Raw genomic sequence first — 18,925 nt, 5'->3', positions numbered from 1 at the left:
AAAGCTTGAGAACAGCTCCAGTGTTGAATCCTGTCCAAAGGTGATTCAATTGGCTGTTTCTCCAACTAAACTGAGATTTTGGAGACTTACAAATAAACATTTCACTCCGTCACTGACAGATGGGATGTCATTTGCATATCAGTTGTAGCAAAAAGTATGCTATGGACACACTGTGTCCACTATGACAAAGCAAAAGCATTTTGAGGCATATATTTGTAGAATATATATTTATAGAATTCAAAATATTGGAAGTTAATACGGTGCACTTTTTGATGAATGCTGCTGTTTCAACATCATTTGAGAGCACAACACAACTCAACATCAATATGTTCAATCACTGAATGTGCTGCTTCCTGAAGAAATTATCTAGGCTATGTGGTGTATGTTGTGGCATAAAATTGTTATACATTGAGTTGATTGTTGGAAATATGACTTGGAATCACACACACACACACACATATACATATATATATCTTCTCAACACCATCCTCCATGTTTTTATTATTAATCTTTCCACTTCATCTTGAGCAAGAAAGTGTAGAAAACTTGATCAGGATACCCTCATGTCAGGTGAAAGTAGGACTACATCACTTGGACGACCGCTGCTCATTTACTCTTCTGTAGACTTGGTTTACACATTAAATATGTGTGTTTGTATGTTAAGAGAGCCTGCTAGTGTAACTTATAGGGTATTTATGTATATTTTCCCACTCAATTGTAACACTATTTTATGTACATGAAATCGATTTTGTATCTTTACAGATACACCCCATTCAATTCAATGCATTACTGATTTGAGTAAAGGCACGAGAGCAAATGTCGGTATATAAACGGCTGGTTTGCGATGCGTTCTTCAGTTGGCAGTTACACATAGAGTAAAGCTACTGAAGACCAGCAAGATCACCGTTTGTTTTCATTTATTCTTTCAGGTGGGTAAATGTCACCTAAGCACCTTCAGATTTGATCAGTAGTCTACCCTTAATAGATATTTTGTCTATATAGTTTGTATTGTGCTTTGTTATATTGTTTGAGAGAACTGTAACGTAAGGTAACTACCAGAGGATGTAACCGTCACTAATGCTAACGTAGCTCCTCAGGGATTTAAGCTGGTATTTCTCTCATTTTGACAACCTAACCTGTGAGAGCACATTCGCTAAGATTGTAAGGACTATAACTGTTGGTAGCTGTTGTTGATTTCGTTCAAATATGTTGAATTGTAATTTTATGGGTTATTGTTTGTCGGACGATTAAGCTAAGCTAACTAATGCTAACGTCAGCGGTCACTTGTTGCCATAGCAACGGTAAATATTCACATGGGGCTAATGTCATGTAAATAAGAGTGCAGAATCAAGCTTCATTGTAAATATAGCTAAGATATATTGTATTTAGCACAGAATATGTGATTTCAGTAGTAAGTAAATTTATAGAAAAGAGCTTGTAATAGTTGTAATACCATTTAATTTATTGTCATTTTGGGTTCATATATTTTCTGTAAAATATACTAGTCATAAGAATTGTAGATCAATGATTGAGTTTTAATACCTTTTGATATATTAGAATGGGTAATTTCTAATACTTTATTATAAGCCTATTTTATTTTTATTGGAATTCTGATACAGTTTATTGATTTTAAATGGATTTGTTTCGAGAATGTATCATTATTTTGGGATACTGTGATTTTTATACAATACTGTAATTGTTGCCCTATATTGTAGATTGTTCTAAGCCAGTTCAGTTGGCAGTTACACCTAGAGTAAACCTACTGAAGACCAGCAAAATTCCCATTTGTTTCACTTATTCTTTAAGATTAAAAGCATCCCTCTTTAAAAAAAAAAAATGAGTCCAGTGCAAGCGGCAACCTCCGGCGCTGAAAATGAAGGAGGGGGGCGACGTAACGTATTCATTGCGTATGGACGTTGCTGCCGCCATTTCAGTGTGTTTTCAGTTCTCTAAAGTTAATTGTAACATCGTTGGCCCCCAAACAAACTCTTGTTCGGCGTTTGGTTGTAATATAAGACCCATCAATGAGTCGGATGATCAGTTTTTCCGGTGAGTACATTTTGTTTTAACGGTTTTAGGCGTGTTTTTCGCTAGCGAAAATTCGCATTAGTATTATCACTGTTGACCATGGATTGTAAATGCACCGTGCTAACCAAGCTAGCAGCTAGCGCTATGGTCAGCTCCACTCTCTCGTTCAAATATCGTCACTTTTGGCTCCAAAAATCAAACACGGCGACGGCCAAATACAAGATGGCGATGGTCAAATCGCTACACTCGAGGCTTCAAAACGGCGGTTCGCAAACCAGTGGGCGACGTCACGGTGACTACGTCCATATTTTTTTACATTCTATGGTCCACTGTGATTCATGGGAGCAACACGAGCACACAGCTCAGTCTGTCAGACCTCTAAGTGAGCCTGAAAGGTTACTGGACAACTGGGATTTCTTTGTCCCAGTCCTCCCAACTACCATCCCACCACTGTACAACTGTCAGATAAATGTAAAGCGAATGTTTCTTGAAATGTAGCACAAGTATAAAGCAGCACAATATGGACATACTCATAAGACCATATCACCTCGATTCAGAACTCTCTTCATTGGTTACCTGTCAGTTTTAGAGTTCATTTTAAGATTTAATACCATTTAAAACTATCAAACCACATATTACATCTTAAAAAGCTTTTTATTTTGTTAAGCTCCATTTATATATATATATATATATGTAGATTGTTCATAATTTAATCCAATTAGAAATTGTTGATTTTCTTGTATTTTCTTCTTACAGTTGTCCCCCGAGAGCAAGCCAGATGCTGGTGTATTAAAAGGACAGCATGTGAGGCGACAGCGGCAAGAAAAAACTCCCTCAGAGGAAGAAACCTTGGGAGGAACCAGGCTCTCGGGGGGCCCATCCTCCTACGGGCTGGGGGATCCTCGGGCTGCTCCTTGCCACGTCAGCTCCTGGCCACGTTGGCTCCTAGCATCTTCATCCATCATCCGCCGTCAACCTCAATGCTTACTCTGCAGGTGGTGAGCATTGAGAATACAGAGAAGAGACTCACAGTAAATACACTGGTGGTGTGTTTCAAACTGTCCCTCTTCTTCTGGACTTCAGTGCAGGATGTGACAGCATTGTCTTCTTACCTGTCTCTTGTGGAACAGGATGTAGGCTGATTTCTGCCGCTCCCTACACACAGACACACTGGTTGTCTCACTGACCGCTGCATCGTTGAAGGTGAGCCAGTGGTCAGTTGGCGTGTCTGGACGCTCATCAGGATGCACGCTGTCACAGATTTAGTGTCCTAACAGGAAAGAGATGGTTGTTAACACTTTGAGATGCAGCAGAGGTTATGCAGGTTAACGACATTAAAGGAGATTTATTGAAAGCAGTTCTTCTCACCACTGAAAGACTGTAACATATTTGAGCCCACGATAGAGGACTACAGAAAGCCACATTCAGCATTCGGTGTGTGATTTTCATACCTTTGTCTCCTGATACCCCAAGATGACTGACGGTGCTGACCATGCTGTAGCAGCTGCCATCCTGAGAATGAACCTGTTTGGAGGACACCACCAGCTCCCTGGTCAGCATGACGGGGTCACGCACCTTCACCAGCTGCCAGGAAGGGGTGAAGCGGAAGCGCTTTATGTGGAGGATGAGCACACTGTAGAAGTAGATAAAGAGAACAAGATGGTTAGCAAAATTATTACTGCGTTATATTCTATTTCCTGTTCTTAACATTTTGCATCTCAAGGATCCTTTAGGGATAATGAAGAATAACATTTATGATGGATGTGATGTCGCTCACCTCGGCAGGGTCTCGAAGGCCGACCTCTGGCGAGATTCGCTCCCTCCACACTCGCACCGATACTCCAACGCTGTCTCCTGCAGAACAGCACAGAGACAACAGGCTGTGTGTTATAAACTGAGTCACTAAACCAAATTATGTCCACAAACACAGAAGTGCTGAGTGTGTGTGTTCAGTCAGTGATGATGTGACTGAAGGAGGACAGGTGGAACTTACCTTCTGGTACTCCTCCAACATCTTGTCCACGGAGCCACCAGGAACCAAGTCCAGAGACAGGTTGGTGAACTCGTCCTGCCTTTTGGACTGAGCGCCACACCTGCACATTAAAGGAACAATACACATGAAAATACAGCCACAGAGGTCATCAGAAGGCGTCCTGCTGGAGGTACTGTGCACCACAAGTAGACCAGACCAGAAGTGTTTCCTGACCAGGTTATTAGGGGGACGCAGTGCTGCATCATACTGCTTTGTTTAATTTATTCTCATAAATGAATTTGATCTCACTCTCACTCACTCTCCTGAAGAAAGAAAGAAGTCTGCTGATATATTTCAAAATCTGCAGCAGTGGTAACCTGCCCTGACACACTACACGTGTGTGTATGAGTTGTTTTACTGTGTAGTCTTACCTGCTGCATGTCCTGGTGTTCTCCATCTTGAACACCAGGTGATCTTCAACAGGGCAGGTGTATTTAGTGCCCATGTTGGCAGCAGTCTCCTGCAGCAGGGGAGACAGGCTCCTCATCTGTTCTAGGATCGAGGTCAGGAATTCATGAGCGTCCTGAACATAAAGAATCACACAGATGAGTTTATACACAGAGGAGAAACCAACAGCAGGAAGTGCAAATAACTAAACAACAAACCAGGTGACTCACTTTCTGCTGATGATCCCTGAACTCTGGAGCCTGGGCAGAGACCGCCTCCTTGAATGAGCGGAGGAGGCAGACTTTACTTTGGGCGCTTGTGGACGCGCGGGCATCTCTGATGGCCATGAAGGTTCTGCAGAGGGTGCAAGAAAAAAGAAGAGATGTGTTAGATATGTTATTACATTTTGTTCTTGGAGTTTGTAGATAAACCTGAGCAAGACATGAATGAGTGTGTGAGCTGCTGTACCTCATCAGTCGGGCCTCAGGGAGTGAACTCAAGACCAAATCTTGGCGGCTGACATCAGATACAAAGTCCTCCAGCGTCAGGAGGCTCTGTAGTCTGGAGTTAATGTAGCAACTCTGTCCAAGATTAGGAAAGCTGACACATAAAACACAGTGAGTCAAAACACACGTCAACATTATCAATTCTTCATTAATCACAAACCTCCTACTAGAGATATTTTAGCTTGATTAACTCACCTGAAACGGTTGACGGTGACTGACACCAACTGGACTCCCCATCTTACTCCAAACAAAGATCAGCTTTAAGATTCATTCTTAATAATTTGATGTTAAAATCTTCATTCAAGGTCCACTTTTTCGATTTCTTCCAGACTTTCTATTAATTACGACTTCTGACCTCTGACAGTCTCAAGCAAAAACATGATGCTGTTCAAGGTTGTTAAATTCAGCAATATAATGAAAAAAACACCTCTACTTTCAATTATGATCAGCTGTAATTTAGAAAACTCTTATGTGATTAAAGGAAAACTAAATGAACATCTAAAGCTGAGCTTTTGTAATCTAAGATATTGATATTTAGTATCATTAGTAAATGTGGAGGTGGGTTTTAACTACCTGCTAAACTGATCCTGGAACAACTGCACCATGAACGAGTTGAGGTCGGGCAACTCAGTTGACAGGAGGAACTCCTCAATAGCGACACTGAATGCCACGACCTCGTCCAGGTTACAGTTTCCGGTTGGAGAGCTGCAGATGAAGGAAGAAACAGATTGTGTTTATTTTATTCATTATTGGAACTTAAGTGACAGAAAGACTCCAAAGAACTGCACTGTGATCATATGTCCAAGTGAGATTTGTTCTTGCGTTTATAGTAAAAAGACAATATGTTACAGGCAGTGAATAGAGAAATATCAATGAAGATCAATATTCAGTGACTTTCTTTATTTCTGACAGATACTGAAAGCAGCATTAAATGAGTGTCGTTACCTTCTGTTCTTCTTTTCTTCTTTTCCTCGTCGCTGGTAGCAGCCGGAGCGACCCGATGTTTTCTCTGTTGGAGGATTAGAAAACTCTCATGGTTCAATGATGCACAGACAAATAAACTATATTAGTTTTCTCTCTTAGTCCAGATTGGTTACTATATGGTTAATGTTGAGTTCTGGCTCTTTCTGTGAAACAAACCTTGCAGCATGTGAGGAGCCGACGCCACCAAGGAGTCTTTGTAGCCTTTGGTTTTGGCTCACAAGTGCTAAATAGAAATACATAATATGAATAAATCATAGAAAATACATTTATGTAGTGGGACAATCATTTTTTTCTTTCTGTCCTTTGTCACTAATCATTTGCTTTATCTTGTGACCCATCAGAAGGGCCCTGAGACCCAGATTGGGAACCAGTGTTACAATACTACTCAGAAAAATCCTTCACTAAACTAAAAGAGATAGTAAAAAAAAAAATTCAGGATGAGGTTTCTTACCTCTCCTTTCCTTCCACAACCTCTTTGGTCTCCTTCTTCTGTAGAGTAAAAAGAAAAAATAACAATATGAGTAAACTATATCAAACTAAGTTTTTATGGTTACTTACAGCTAAAAAGTTTACATATTAAGCATATTAGAATTAAACTGTAATTGTCTGTCTGTTTCAGCAGGCAAACTGAACTGTCAACCCGGACTGGGTCACCTGGGTCAGTCCAGGCCTAGCTTAGCTCAAACACTTAGCTACTGTAGAAGCAGGTGGAAACTGCTAGCTTAGCTCCATCCAAAGTGAAAAGAAACACCTTCCAACCGCCTCAAAGCTGCCGACATGTTGTTTCTTGCTCATTTAAGATGCAGAAAAAGAAAATGAGACATTTTAGCGGCATACATTTCAGTTAGAGTTGAGCTATTTCTCAAACAACAGCTGCTTGGTGCATTAAAAAGTGTTTCACAGTGTGGTAATGAGCTTGCTAATTAGTTAACTAGTTATTCAACACATTAGATGGGAGATTTATTTCAACCTGTTAAATCACAAGTCTCCACCCGACCTGCATCATGCATAGAAATCCACTCCTGACTAGACCACTAACACAAGATTATATAACTCCACCCTTCAGGCCTGCGACTCCCTCTTTTCCCTCCAAACCATTCCAGGCACAACAAAGAGAGAACCCGTGTTAGTTCAATATGAACTTTTCATCTTTATATTTTATTTGGTTGATATGGCATGAATTGTTTGAATGTTAACTGATTGTTTTTGTTTTTTATATGCCAGATTCCTGAGTTTGATCCTATATTAAGCAGAAAATGAGTGAAATGCCAGATTGTGGATTCATTAATGATAAAAAATGAAAACATCCACCATCCAACTGTTAACCATTTAAATCCACTCTTGACTACAATAAATTGTTGAAACAGCTTCCTGGATCCTGTGTTTAAATGTGCACCACATCAGAGGCCTGCACTACGAAGCAAGTTCAACACACCCAGGATATCTTTTGGTTATCTGGCTTCACTGAACCTAACATTGGCCGTCCAGATAACCAGTACTACGAAGCTGCTTATCAACCAGCTCAGTCAACTCTGAGTTTTCCAGCTATAAGGGCGTTCATGTTAAAGAGGCGGGGTTGGTAATTACGAGTGACATCATCAGAACCATGAATGAAGTACTTCATGATATGAGATGAAACGGTGATGGAAAGTACCTGCAGAAAACTTCTGTTTAAGAGACAGAAAAAAGTCATATTCAACAAAGTGAAATGTAAATGAGCCCGTAATCATACAACAGAATAAGAAGATGTAGAAACACTAGAAATAATTTCCACATATTAAAAGTAGGCTACGACTTAAAATACATGTAGGAATTATTATATATGACTTAAGTAGAGAGTAAGTATTTTTGCTATTTAGTTGGAGGATGAAGAAATCATTCTGAATATGTCACATAAAAAAAGAAACTTAAAGTAATGCCAGACTGTTTCTGCTACTGAAGCAAAGAGTGTAAAAGTAGTTAATGACTGATGAGGTCTATCTGACCCAAATGTTGCATTTATAATCCTGGGAGCCAATTAACAGTGTGGATTATTTTTCTAATAAAAGACAATATTTTCATTTTCAGTCATCACACAGTTGTCTCATGTTATTCTGAGCTGCAGTGATGGAATCAGAGTGTAAAATCATCCACACTGTCAGCTTCACTCCAGGGATAAATAAACTTTATACTATTTAAATGCAGCTCAAATCATCATGTGTTTAGTGTCGTAAATGATCTCTCCATTTGTTAGAAGCTCAGATTTAAAACCAGAGTGGAAATAGAAAGCCTGCAACAATAAAATGATCCAGTGATCTGATTGGTTTAAGCTGGGCGGAAAATTCTCATTGTGAAAAGCGAATGCATGTTACAGTCAGTTTAATTATATTTTATATAAATGTCATTTTCAAATATATTTTTCTTTTCATGCTTGGAACTGAAATATGTCAGTAAACTACAAAAGCAAACATGTACAATAAGTGAAATAACATCTCAAAATGAATGACTGTCTAATGAAATGTTTATGTTTCAGATCAAAGAAGCACTTTTGAAGGGCTGATGTGGAAAGTGTTGCCTCATAATGATTTCACCAACACCTTCCTCTACACAGACGGGATGGAAGCAGAAGAAATTGGTCATTGTGATCAGTTACAGATAGTAAAGTTTACAAGTTTGGAAACATCACTAATAGTATGTGTGATCATCTGTTGAGTCAGTTGACTTTGACTAACTCTGTTTAAAGCTTGAGAACAGCTCCAGTGTTGAATCCTGTCCAAAGTTAATTCAATCGGTTGATTCTCCAACTACATTGAATTTTCGGAGACTTACAAATGACCGTTTTGCTCCGTCACTGACAGATGAGACATAACTGTAATTTACACATCAATTGTAGCAATAAGTATGCTATGATCATATGACGAAGCAAAAACACTTTTGAGGCATAAATTTTGACTGTAGAATTCGAAATGTTGGAAGTTAATACAGTGCACTTAAGTGATTTCTGAAAAACAGGTTCATGTTTTTGATGAATGCTGCTGTTTCAATATCATTTGAGAGCACAACACAACTCAATATCAGTATGTTCAGTCATTGAATGTGCTGCTTTCTGAAGAAATGATCTATGTGCTGTATGTTGGAGCCAATAAATTGTTATACATTGAGTTGATTGTTTGAAATATGACTAATATTGGTTCATATATATATATATCTTCTCAGCACCACCTTCCATGTTTTTATTATTATTATTTCCTCTTCATCTTGAGCAGAAGAGTAGAAACCTTGATCAGGATACCCTCACGTCAGGTGACAGTAGGACTGCATCACTTAGACGAGCGCTGCTCATTTATTCTCCTGTAGACTTGGTTCAGACATTAAATGTGTGTGTTTGTATGTGAAGAGAACCTGCGAGCACACAGCTCAGTCTGTCAGACTGGACAACTGGGATTTCTTTGTCCCAGTCCTCCCAACTACCACCTCACCACTGTACAACTCAGATAAATGTAGAGTGTACGTTTCTTGAAATGTAGCACAAGTATAAAGCAGCACAATGTGGACATACTCATAAGACCATCATATCACCTTGATTCAGACCTCTCTTCATTGGTTACCTGACAGTTTTAGAGTTCATTTTAAGGTTTGACATCATTTAAAACCATTAAACCACATATTCAATGTTAGAAAAGTTTTTATTATGTTAGTCTCTCTCTCTCTCTCTATATATATATAGAGAGAGAGAGAGAGAGAGAGACTTTTTTTGTAATAACTTAATTGAAAATCATCCAATTAGAAATCAGATTGATTTGATTTTCTTACGCTTTCTTTTTACAGTTGTCCCCCGAGAGCAAGCCAGATGCTGGTGTATTAACACAGCATGTGAGGCGACAGCGGCAAGAAAAAACTCCCTCAGAGAGGAAGAAACCTTGGGAGGAACCAGGCTCTCGGGGGGCCCATCCTCCTATGGGCTGGGGGATCCTCCGGCTGCTCCTGGTCACGTCGGCTCCTCGTCCATCATCCGCCGTCAGCCTCAATGCTCACCAGCTGCAGAGTGAGCATTGAGGTTGACGGCGGAGAAGCTCCTCTCTTACCGCAGCTCCTCCTCTGGAGTGGATGATGACGATCCTCACACTCTCTTCATTTGGCCCCTGGTGCGTTCAGGTCGCTGCTCCTTCCGCCCTACACCCTGTTCTACACCTGAGAATACAGACAAGAGACTCACAGTAAATACACTGGTGGTGTGTTTCAAACTGTCCCTCTTCTTCTGGACTTCAGTGCAGGATGTGACAGCGTTGTCTTCTTACCTGTCTCTTGTAGAAAAGGATGTAGGCTGATTTTTGCCGCTCCCTACACACGGACACGCCAGTTGTCTCACTGACCGCTGCATCGTTGAAGGTGAGCCAGCGGTCAGTTGTCGTGTCCGGACGCTCATCAGGATGGACACTGTCACAGATGTAGTGTCCTATCAGGAGAGAGATGGTTGTTAACACTTTGAGATTGTCAGTAGTTCTTTTCACCACTGAAAGACTCTATAACATGTCTGAGTCCACGATAGAGGACTACAGAAAGCCACATTCAGCATTCGGTGTGTGATTTTCTTACCTTTGTCTCCTGATGCCCCAAGATGACTGACGGTGCTGACCAGGCTGTAGCAGCTGCCACCCTGACAATGAACACAGTTATTAAAAGTTAGCTTCACACAAACACACTAAACAACAGCACACACAGTCTACATATTAACTTTCATGTTTCTGTTTGTTCTCGGGTAAGGTTTGTATTTCTTTACCTGTTTGGAGGACACCACCAGCTCCCTGTTCAGCATGACGGGGTCACGCACCTTCACCAGCTGCCAGGAAGGGGTGAAGCGGAAGCGCTTTATGTGGAGGATGAGCACACTGTAGAAGTAGATAAAGAGAACAAGATGGTTAGCAAAATTGTTACTGCGTTATATTCTATTTCCTGTACTTAACATTTTGCATCTCAAGGATCCTTTAGGGATAATGAAGCCCAGTTTGGGAACCAATCAGGTCAGGTGTTACAACATTTATGATGGATGTGATGTCGCTCACCTCGGCAGGGTCTCAAAGGCCGGCTTCTGGCTCGATTCGCTCCCTCCACACTCGCACTTGTAGTCCAACGCTGTCTCCTGCAGAACAGCACAGAGACAACAGGCTGTGTGTTATAAACTGAGTAACTAAACCAAACTATGTCCACAAACACAGAAGTGCTGAGTGTGTGTGTTCAGTCAGTGATGATGTGACTGAAGGAGGACAGGTGGAACCTACCTTCTGGTACTCCTCCAGCATCTTCTCCACGGAGCCACCAGGAACCAAGTCCAGAGACAGGTTAGTGAACTCCTCCTGCCTTCTGGACTGAGCGCCACACCTGCACATTAAAGGAACAATACACATGAAAATACAGCCACGGAGGTCATCAGAAGACCTCCTGCTGGAGGTACTGTGCACCACAACTAGACCAGACCAGAAGTGTTTCCTGACCAGGTTATTAGAGGGACGCAGTGCTGCATCATACTGCTTTGTTTAATTTATTCTCATGAAGTAATTTCATCTCGCTAGTTTGTGAACATCAGCTAAAATTGAGCATGAAGTTAATTTAACATTACTAGGGTCATAATAATAATCCAATATTAGCTAACTGTGCAGGAGGTAGGCAAGGTAACCATAATCTGGTAAATTAAGTTTGAGGCAAAGAGCCCAACGAAGCTCCTACAGCTTTTCAAAACACTTCAGATTTTCAGAAATCATCTCCAACTTTTGTCTCTGACCGCATGTAACACTACACAAAGAAAGAAGTCTGCTGATATATTTCAAAATCTGCAGCAGTGGTAACCTGCCCTGACACACTACACGTGTGTGTATGAGATGTTTTACTGTGTAGTCTTACCTGCTGCATGTCCTGGTGTTCTCCATCTTGAACACCAGGTGATCCTCAACAGGGCAGGTGTATCTAGTGCCCATGTTGGCAGCAGTCTCCTGCAGCGAGGGAGACAGGCTCCTCATCTGGTCCAGGACCGAGGTCAGGAATTCATGAGCGTCCTGAACACAAAGAATCACACAGATGAGTTTATACACAGAGGAGAAACCAACAGCAGGAAGTGCAAATAACTAAACAAAAAACCAGGTGACTCACTTTCTGCTGATGATCCCTGAACTCTGGAGCCTGGGCAGAGACCGCCTCCTTGAATGAGCGGAGGAGGCGGACTTTACTTTGGGCGCTTGTGGACACGCGGGCATCTCTGATGGCCATGAAGGTTCTGCAGAGGGCGTAAGAAAAAAGAAGAGATGTGTTAGATATGTTATTACATTTTGTTCTTGGAGTTTGTAGATAAACCTGAGCAAGACATGAATGTGTGTGTGAGCTGCTGTACCTCATCAGTCGGGCCTCAGGGAGTGAACTCCAGACCAAATCTTGGCGGCTTACATCAGAGACAAAGTCCTCCAGCGTGAGGAGGCTTTGCAGGCTGGAGTTGATGTAACAACTCTGACCAAGATTTGGAAAGCTGACACATAAAACACAGTGAGTCAAAACACACGTCAACATTATCAATTCTTCACTAATCACAAACCTACTAGAGATATTTTAGCTTGATTTGATGCATAGTTCTTGTTCAGATTAACTCACCCGAAGTGGTTGATGGTGCTCCCCCTGACACCATCACCGACACCAACTTGACTCCCTTTGGTGCTACAAAAACACAAACACAGAGGTTTGATCTCACTCTTATAAAAATCTGTCAGTTGGCCAACTCTTCTAACCATCTACATAAAAAATATTTTCTCTGCTGAACAAAAACATAAAAAACACTTGAACCCTTCTCTCAAGTTACAAGTCTTCTTACTCCAAACAAAGATGAGCTTTAAAATTCATTCTTATCAAGGGAAACAATTTGATGTTAAAGTCTTCATTCAAGGTCTGCTTATTACATTTCTTCCAGACTTTCTATTAATTACGACCTCTGACCTCTGACAGTCTCAAGCAAAAACATGATGCTGTTCAAGATTGTTTAATTCAGCGATATAATAAAAAAACACCTCTACTTTCAATTATGATCAGCTGTATTTTAGAAAACTCTTATGTGATTAAAGGAAAACTAAATGAACATTTAAAGCTTAGCTTTTGTAATCTAAGATATTGATATTTAGTATCATTAGTAAATGTGGAGGTGGGTTTTAACTACCTGCTAAACTGATCCTGGAGGAGCTGTACCGTCAACGGGTTGAGGTCGGGCAACTCAGTTGACTGGAGGAACTCTTCAACAGCGACACTGAAGGCCACGACCTCGTCCAGGTGACAGTTTCCGGCTGGAGAGCTGCAGATGGAGGAAAAAACAGATTGTGTTTATTTTATTCATTATTGGCACTTAAGTGCCAGAAAGACTCCAAAGAACTGCACTGTGATTATATGTCCAAGTGAGATTTTTTCCTGTGAAGCTAATTTATACTAAAGAGACATTATGTTACAGGCAGTGAATAGCGAAATATCAATGAAGATCAATATTCAGTGACTTTCTTTACTTCTGACAGATACTGAAAGCAGCATTAAATGAGTGTCGTTACCTTCTGATCTTCTTTTCTTCTTTCTTCTCCTTTTCCTCGTCGCTGGTAGCAGCCGGAGCGACCCGATGTTTTCTCTGTTGGAGGATCAGAAAACTCTCATGGTTCAATAATGCACAGACAAATAAACTATATTAGTTTTCTCTCTTAGTCCAGATTGGTTACTATATGGTTAATGTTGAGTTCTGGCTTTTTCTGTGAAACATACCTTGCAGCATGTGAGGAGCCGACGCCACCAAGGAGTCTTTGTGGCCTTTGGTTTTGGCTCACAAGTGCTAAAGAGAAATACATTATATGAATAAATCATAGAAAATACATTTATGTAGTGGGACAATCATTTTTTTCTTTCGATCCTTTGTCACTAATCATCTGCTTTATATTGTGACCCATCAGAGGGGCCCTGAGCCCCAGGTTGGGAACCAGTGTTACGATACTACTCAGAAAAATCCTTCACTAAACTAAAAGAGATAGTAAAAAAAAAAAATAAATAAAATATTCAGGATGAGGTTTCTTACCTCTCCTTTCCTTCCTCGACCTCCTTGGTTTCCTTCTTCTGTAGAGTAAAAAGAAAAAACAAATATATAAGTAAATTATATCAAACAAAGTTTTTATGGTTACTTACAACTAAAAAGTTTAAATATAAATGTTACAGTCTGCTAAAATGAGGTTAATATGAAGTTGTGACACTTTCTGTCAAACATACCTCAGGGTGACCGAAGAGCCGGTTCCTCCAAGGAACCTTCTTGATCTTAGTCTGCTTTCCAGCCTCAGCAGACGTGGCTGAAGCTGGAGTGGTGGCAGCAACACTGTTGGTAAAGAGAAACACACACAGTTGTTTGTATCACTTGTAGCCATGAATAAATCATAAATCATTTTCAAGAATTGTTTCAAGGGGTTTTTCACTTAAAATAAACAAAATCATCCAGAAAACTAAATAAGGTAGCCTATGAAACTGACTGTAGAAATGAAGAAATAGGTAGGGCAATGGTAAAATAACAGTTATGAATTTATTTACCTCTCATGAGAGCCGGGGCGCTGTTGGCTCTCATGTGCCACAATACTTTCCGCAGGTTTCTGCTCAGAAAAAGAAAATTGAGTTGAATATTAACAGAAAAATAATGTGCATTCATAACTGATATAAGTTAAATTCACTAAAAGTATCTACAAGACATTTGACTCTCAAAGGCTGAACAATGCCAACTTTTTCAGTTCACCAGGTCACATGAATATTACAATATTTACAGAAAAATGTAGTTAATCTGTGAAACGAACCTTCTTCTGAAAACGACGCAGTGCAAACATCTTGCTAACTGTTTCCAACACTTAAAACTGAAGGTCAAACTGTACTCGTCTGCCTGTTTCAGCAGGCGAACTGAGCTGTCAGTTATATATGACTTTTAATCAAAGGAGCCAGAATGCCGTGATGTAATAATCAATAGTTCTAATTTATGCAGATATGTAAAAAAAAAAGTGCTTTGCGACATCATACATCATCAGTGATGTTTCATGAGGTCATTGGGTGTTTGAGATCTTTCAACAATCAGAGACCGTCGCCCAGGTGACCCATCCGAGGTTCAGCAAGCCCCTAAATACTGTATATACTGTAATTCCCCCACTAGCTAGCTACAAACATTTAGATCCTTTAACGTTACTTAAGCAAAATTACCAATACCACAATAGAAATAGAAATAAACCTCATTCAAAATATTCTTTAAATAAAAACTGACATTTCAGTAAATATCCTTGTTTGCCATCTTACCCAGGGTCAGATGAGAAGAAGATATTAGCTTCCTCTCTGCATGTCCAGTGCAGGATGTGTGTAGCCTAGCTTAGCTCAAATACTTAGCGACTGTAGAAGCAGGTGGAAACTGCTAGCTTAGCTCCATCCAAAGTGAAAAGAAACACCTTCCAACTGCCTCAAAGCTGCCAACATGTTGTTTCTTGCTCATTCAACACATAGAAAAAGAAAATGAAAAAGAAAATGTGACATTTTAGTGGCAGACATTTTAGTTAGAGTTGAGCTATTTCTCAAACAACAGCCACTTGGTGCATTAAAAAGTTTTTCACAGAGTGGTAATGAGCTTTCTAACTAGTTAAGAAGATAAAACATGTAAATAAGAAAGCTTTTGAGTTGTTTGAATGTGTATTTTTTCACTTTTGATGGAGCTAGGCTAGCAGTTTCCCGCTGTTTCCAGTCTTTGTGCTAAGCTAGGCTAAACACGTCCATATCTATCTCTCTGTACTGAATGCACCAACATGAGACTGACATCCATCTTCTCATGACTCTGACTATCAAATATAAAAGTACCTGTGGACAATAAAGTTCCTTACCGAGTGTTAAATTCTTGACAAGGTCTTCCTGTCTGGGTTGTCATATTGATGCTGTAGTTTACTATCAGCTTTGGAAGTTTTCCAGGTGTCAGATCAGCTGAAGGATGACATTCGCCTCGGTTGAGAAACTTGTCTTTCGCTCTCTGAAACTCTAAGAATCAAGGATTTTTACCAACAAAACCAGCATTTGTCATTAGTCTTAAATAAGTAAAAAACAGAAACACCCACTGTAAATAAATAAGTAAGAGACAAAATTTAAATGAAAACTTTTTAATCTTGACTGTAAAACACTAATTTTACCTGATAAGATTTCTTTAGAAAGTCAAGATGTCACACAATTGGAAGTCCTAAAATAAGACGAAAAAAAGACAAATTACTTAGTGCTTTTAATTTAACAACAAGCTGATGCAATTACTCAAAGTACATTTCATCTTCCTGTAGGGAGTCAATCAGATGATGTTAACCGTAATGGACCAGTCTGTAGGATTTAGTGGATTCTAGCAGTGAGGTTGCAGATTGCAACAAACTGGATATCCCTCACCCTCCTCTTCCAAGCGTGCAGGAGAACCTATGGTGGCCACGAAACTTGCGAAACTCATGAAAGGCCCTCTCTAGAGCCAGTGTTTGGTGTGTCCATTCTGGGCTACTGGCGGTGCAACATGGCGGGCTCTGTGGAAGAGGACCTGTTCCCTATGTAGATATAACGGGCTCATTCCAAAATAATGAAAACACAATGATTCTTAATTTCAGGTGATTATACACTAATTGAAGCATACTTATGAATATTATATTCAGTTTCTGCCACTTCCATTCTGTTAGAGGCCACTAAATTCTACATACTGGACCTTTAAATGGACATCATGCTGTGATGGACACTAATGCTTAATCCTCCCCTCCCTCCTGCTCTGCATCTACTTTCACTGACTGATTGATGTCGTTCTGTTTACCATCATGTCCTGTCGTTTTATAAATGCTTTTCCCACACCTGCCCACCAGGTGTCCTCAGTGTGTCCCTGCCTCAAACTGTGATTGGAGCGCAGAAATAAGTGATATCACCTCTTTCCAACTGAGCACTGCCCACTTCAAACCAGTGAGAAAAGCCAGCAAGTCAAAGAAGTCAGTGTTTTCTAAGGTTGGGAAAACAACAAAGCCAATCAGATCTTTGTATGTGAGTTTTAAGATGGGCACACAAATAAGCTATGCCTCAATTCCATATCACACACTAAGGTAACTGAATACACTAATCTTAATGCAGTTAGTATAGCTACAAGAACATTTATTGTAAAAGGAAATGATACAATATTTCAAACTGCAACTTTAAAATGGCTCTGCCAATTAGATTTCAAGACACCAGAATGTTTTTTTTCAATTTACTAATGGTTATTAAGTTTGTTTTCCAATGTTTTCTTGGAGTTGTTTCACCATGACACCATCACCATGGTAACTTGACTTCCCCTAGCAGCCACTACCCCAGCATCTGTATGAACTGAAAATGGCTTTGACAGGACAGATACATCACTCGCTAATGAATGGCTAGGGCAAAAAAAAAAAGAAAGAAATATTTTAAGAGTCTAAAATTACTCATAATAGTGTAAAACATGCAGCCATTAAATATTTATTCCTGTGACACTACATATTATTTTTGGCTTATATAGAGATGATGAGATAAATGAATCTCACTCATCTTATTCACTCTCAGGGTTTTTGCTTCTATCTGCAGGTTATCTACTCTTCATCATAACACAGACAAGATACTGTTATTGCATTAAAACAGTGTACATGATGGCCTACTTTAATGAGAATGAAGAGTGATTTTCCCTTTTTGCTGGTTAAGTCCTCTTTTTAATACAAAGTTTACTCTTCATCTTTTCATTGTCCTGAACCAAAATGAATTGTGTCTTTCTTCTGATTTCTTTCTGAGAAAAAATAAATAGCTTTTTGATTCTGAGCATTATTGCTGCTTGTTTGCCATAAGTATATGTCCAATAAACTGATAAAACTAATGGTAAGAACTGTGCTGTTTCTGTTCTTGCAAATTCAAGTGCTTCAAATTTGCATCTGTTAGAAAATAAACAAATAAAGTCTGCAGCATTTAATAAACAACTTGATTAAACTTGATTGATAGTTAATCTATTATTGAAACATCTATTAATTGTTGGTCCCTCTTCATTCTCTGTAACACAGCCCATTAAATGATAAATCATGACATCTTACCAGGACTCTCTTCCTACTTACTGTATCTTCAAACTGCAGCATATCTCACTCATCACCAGAGAGGTCTCGTTTCTGTTGAAACATGTTATCAAAATGCTTGTATTAAACGTATTTACCGTCTTTCCTTCTTTTCTTGCACAGTTTTCCCTAAAACTTTTGAACAATTATTGTTTAGACTGACTGACCAATACAAAACACAGCAGACATTTGACATGTCATAGCAGGAAAAGCAACAGGTGTTACCAATAACTTTAACAATGGCTCTGTTCTATTCAATTGTCTCATCTGGCTCTGTGGTTAAGCCCTGGTACCTCTTAGATTGCAAGGTTCTGCATTCGATATGGTCTCAGGACAGCGCTCCTCATAACTCTGCTCTTATGAACAAAGTTGCTTTATATGGTAACATCATGTACTATCATTCAATATGACTCCAGTGCTCTTTAATATTGTTATTTAACACTATAATGAAGCTATGATAAAGATAGATATGCAGGTTAAATAAGAGCCATCTTTTGTCTTCAGGTAGTTCTTTATCTAAGTAGTTTAGTGGTTAAAATGGTGCCACTTTAGTGCAACTTCACTGCTCCTTTTAGATCCAAGAAGAAAAAGAAGTAGAAAAATCACTTTGTTGATCCCTGTAAGGAAACTGATCCTCTGCAATTGACCCATCCTATACCCACACACAGTCGGAGCATTGGGCAGCTGCAGTGCAGCGCCCGGGGACCAACTCCAGTTCTTTTGCCAGTGCCAGGGGCACTGACAGGAGTATTAACCCTAATATAACCCTCCTAACCCTAATATACATGTCTTTGATGGTAGGAGGAAACCAGAGCAACTGGTAGAGACCCACACAAACATTGGGAGAACATGCAAACTCCACACGGAGAGGACCTGGG

At 39.8% G+C, this 18,925-nt stretch overlaps 2 protein-coding genes and 3 long non-coding RNA genes across 7 annotated transcripts; 1 reads left to right on the top strand and 4 right to left on the bottom strand.

The window, feature by feature from the left end:
* Positions 1–1,911: 1,911 nt before the first annotated feature.
* Positions 1,912–3,590, top strand: LOC137169746 (uncharacterized). Its single transcript, XR_010924529.1, has 3 exons — positions 1,912–2,049; positions 2,785–3,231; positions 3,502–3,590. It is a non-coding gene; the product is annotated as an uncharacterized lncRNA (long non-coding RNA).
* LOC137169748 (uncharacterized) lies at positions 2,664–3,231 on the bottom strand. The gene is made up of 2 exons (XR_010924530.1): positions 3,141–3,231; positions 2,664–3,017 (listed from the first exon to the last, which is right to left on the bottom strand). It is a non-coding gene; the product is annotated as an uncharacterized lncRNA (long non-coding RNA).
* Positions 3,247–6,171, bottom strand: LOC137169739 (ubiquitin carboxyl-terminal hydrolase 37-like). The gene is made up of 9 exons (XM_067573062.1): positions 6,094–6,171; positions 5,899–5,962; positions 5,527–5,658; positions 5,149–5,190; positions 4,678–5,047; positions 4,432–4,583; positions 4,022–4,121; positions 3,806–3,882; positions 3,247–3,661 (listed from the first exon to the last, which is right to left on the bottom strand). Exons 1-9 carry the CDS (start codon positions 6,101–6,103, stop codon positions 3,283–3,285), a joined length of 1,326 nt encoding a protein of 441 aa, XP_067429163.1. The 5' UTR covers positions 6,104–6,171; the 3' UTR covers positions 3,247–3,282.
* LOC137169737 (ubiquitin carboxyl-terminal hydrolase 46-like) lies at positions 6,094–15,168 on the bottom strand. 3 transcript variants are annotated; one of them, XR_010924526.1, is made up of 19 exons: positions 14,757–15,168; positions 14,500–14,558; positions 14,188–14,290; positions 14,000–14,037; positions 13,693–13,759; positions 13,488–13,561; positions 13,109–13,240; positions 12,553–12,615; positions 12,299–12,430; positions 12,061–12,184; positions 11,815–11,966; positions 11,196–11,295; positions 10,980–11,056; positions 10,697–10,805; positions 10,513–10,573; positions 10,215–10,372; positions 9,730–10,107; positions 6,389–6,426; positions 6,094–6,160 (listed from the first exon to the last, which is right to left on the bottom strand). XR_010924526.1 is itself a non-coding variant. In XM_067573060.1 (17 exons), exons 1-17 carry the CDS (start codon positions 14,784–14,786, stop codon positions 10,102–10,104), a joined length of 1,485 nt encoding a protein of 494 aa, XP_067429161.1. In that variant the 5' UTR covers positions 14,787–15,168; the 3' UTR covers positions 9,584–10,101. The 3 variants fall into 3 exon arrangements, 1 of the variants encoding a protein (XP_067429161.1); XR_010924527.1 differs by having other exon boundaries at positions 6,389–6,423; XM_067573060.1 differs by lacking the exons at positions 6,094–6,160; positions 6,389–6,426 and having other exon boundaries at positions 9,584–10,107.
* LOC137169749 (uncharacterized) lies at positions 6,652–17,840 on the bottom strand. The gene is made up of 3 exons (XR_010924531.1): positions 16,959–17,840; positions 15,816–16,871; positions 6,652–6,723 (listed from the first exon to the last, which is right to left on the bottom strand). It is a non-coding gene; the product is annotated as an uncharacterized lncRNA (long non-coding RNA).
* Between the last annotated feature and the right edge of the window lie 1,085 nt (positions 17,841–18,925).

The sequence above is a fragment of the Thunnus thynnus genome, chromosome 18, assembly GCF_963924715.1.
Source record: "Thunnus thynnus chromosome 18, fThuThy2.1, whole genome shotgun sequence".
Classification (NCBI taxonomy): Eukaryota; Metazoa; Chordata; class Actinopteri; order Scombriformes; family Scombridae; genus Thunnus; species Thunnus thynnus.
The sequence above is the reverse complement of the archived record's forward strand: the minus strand, read 5'-3'. Positions and strand labels throughout refer to the sequence as shown.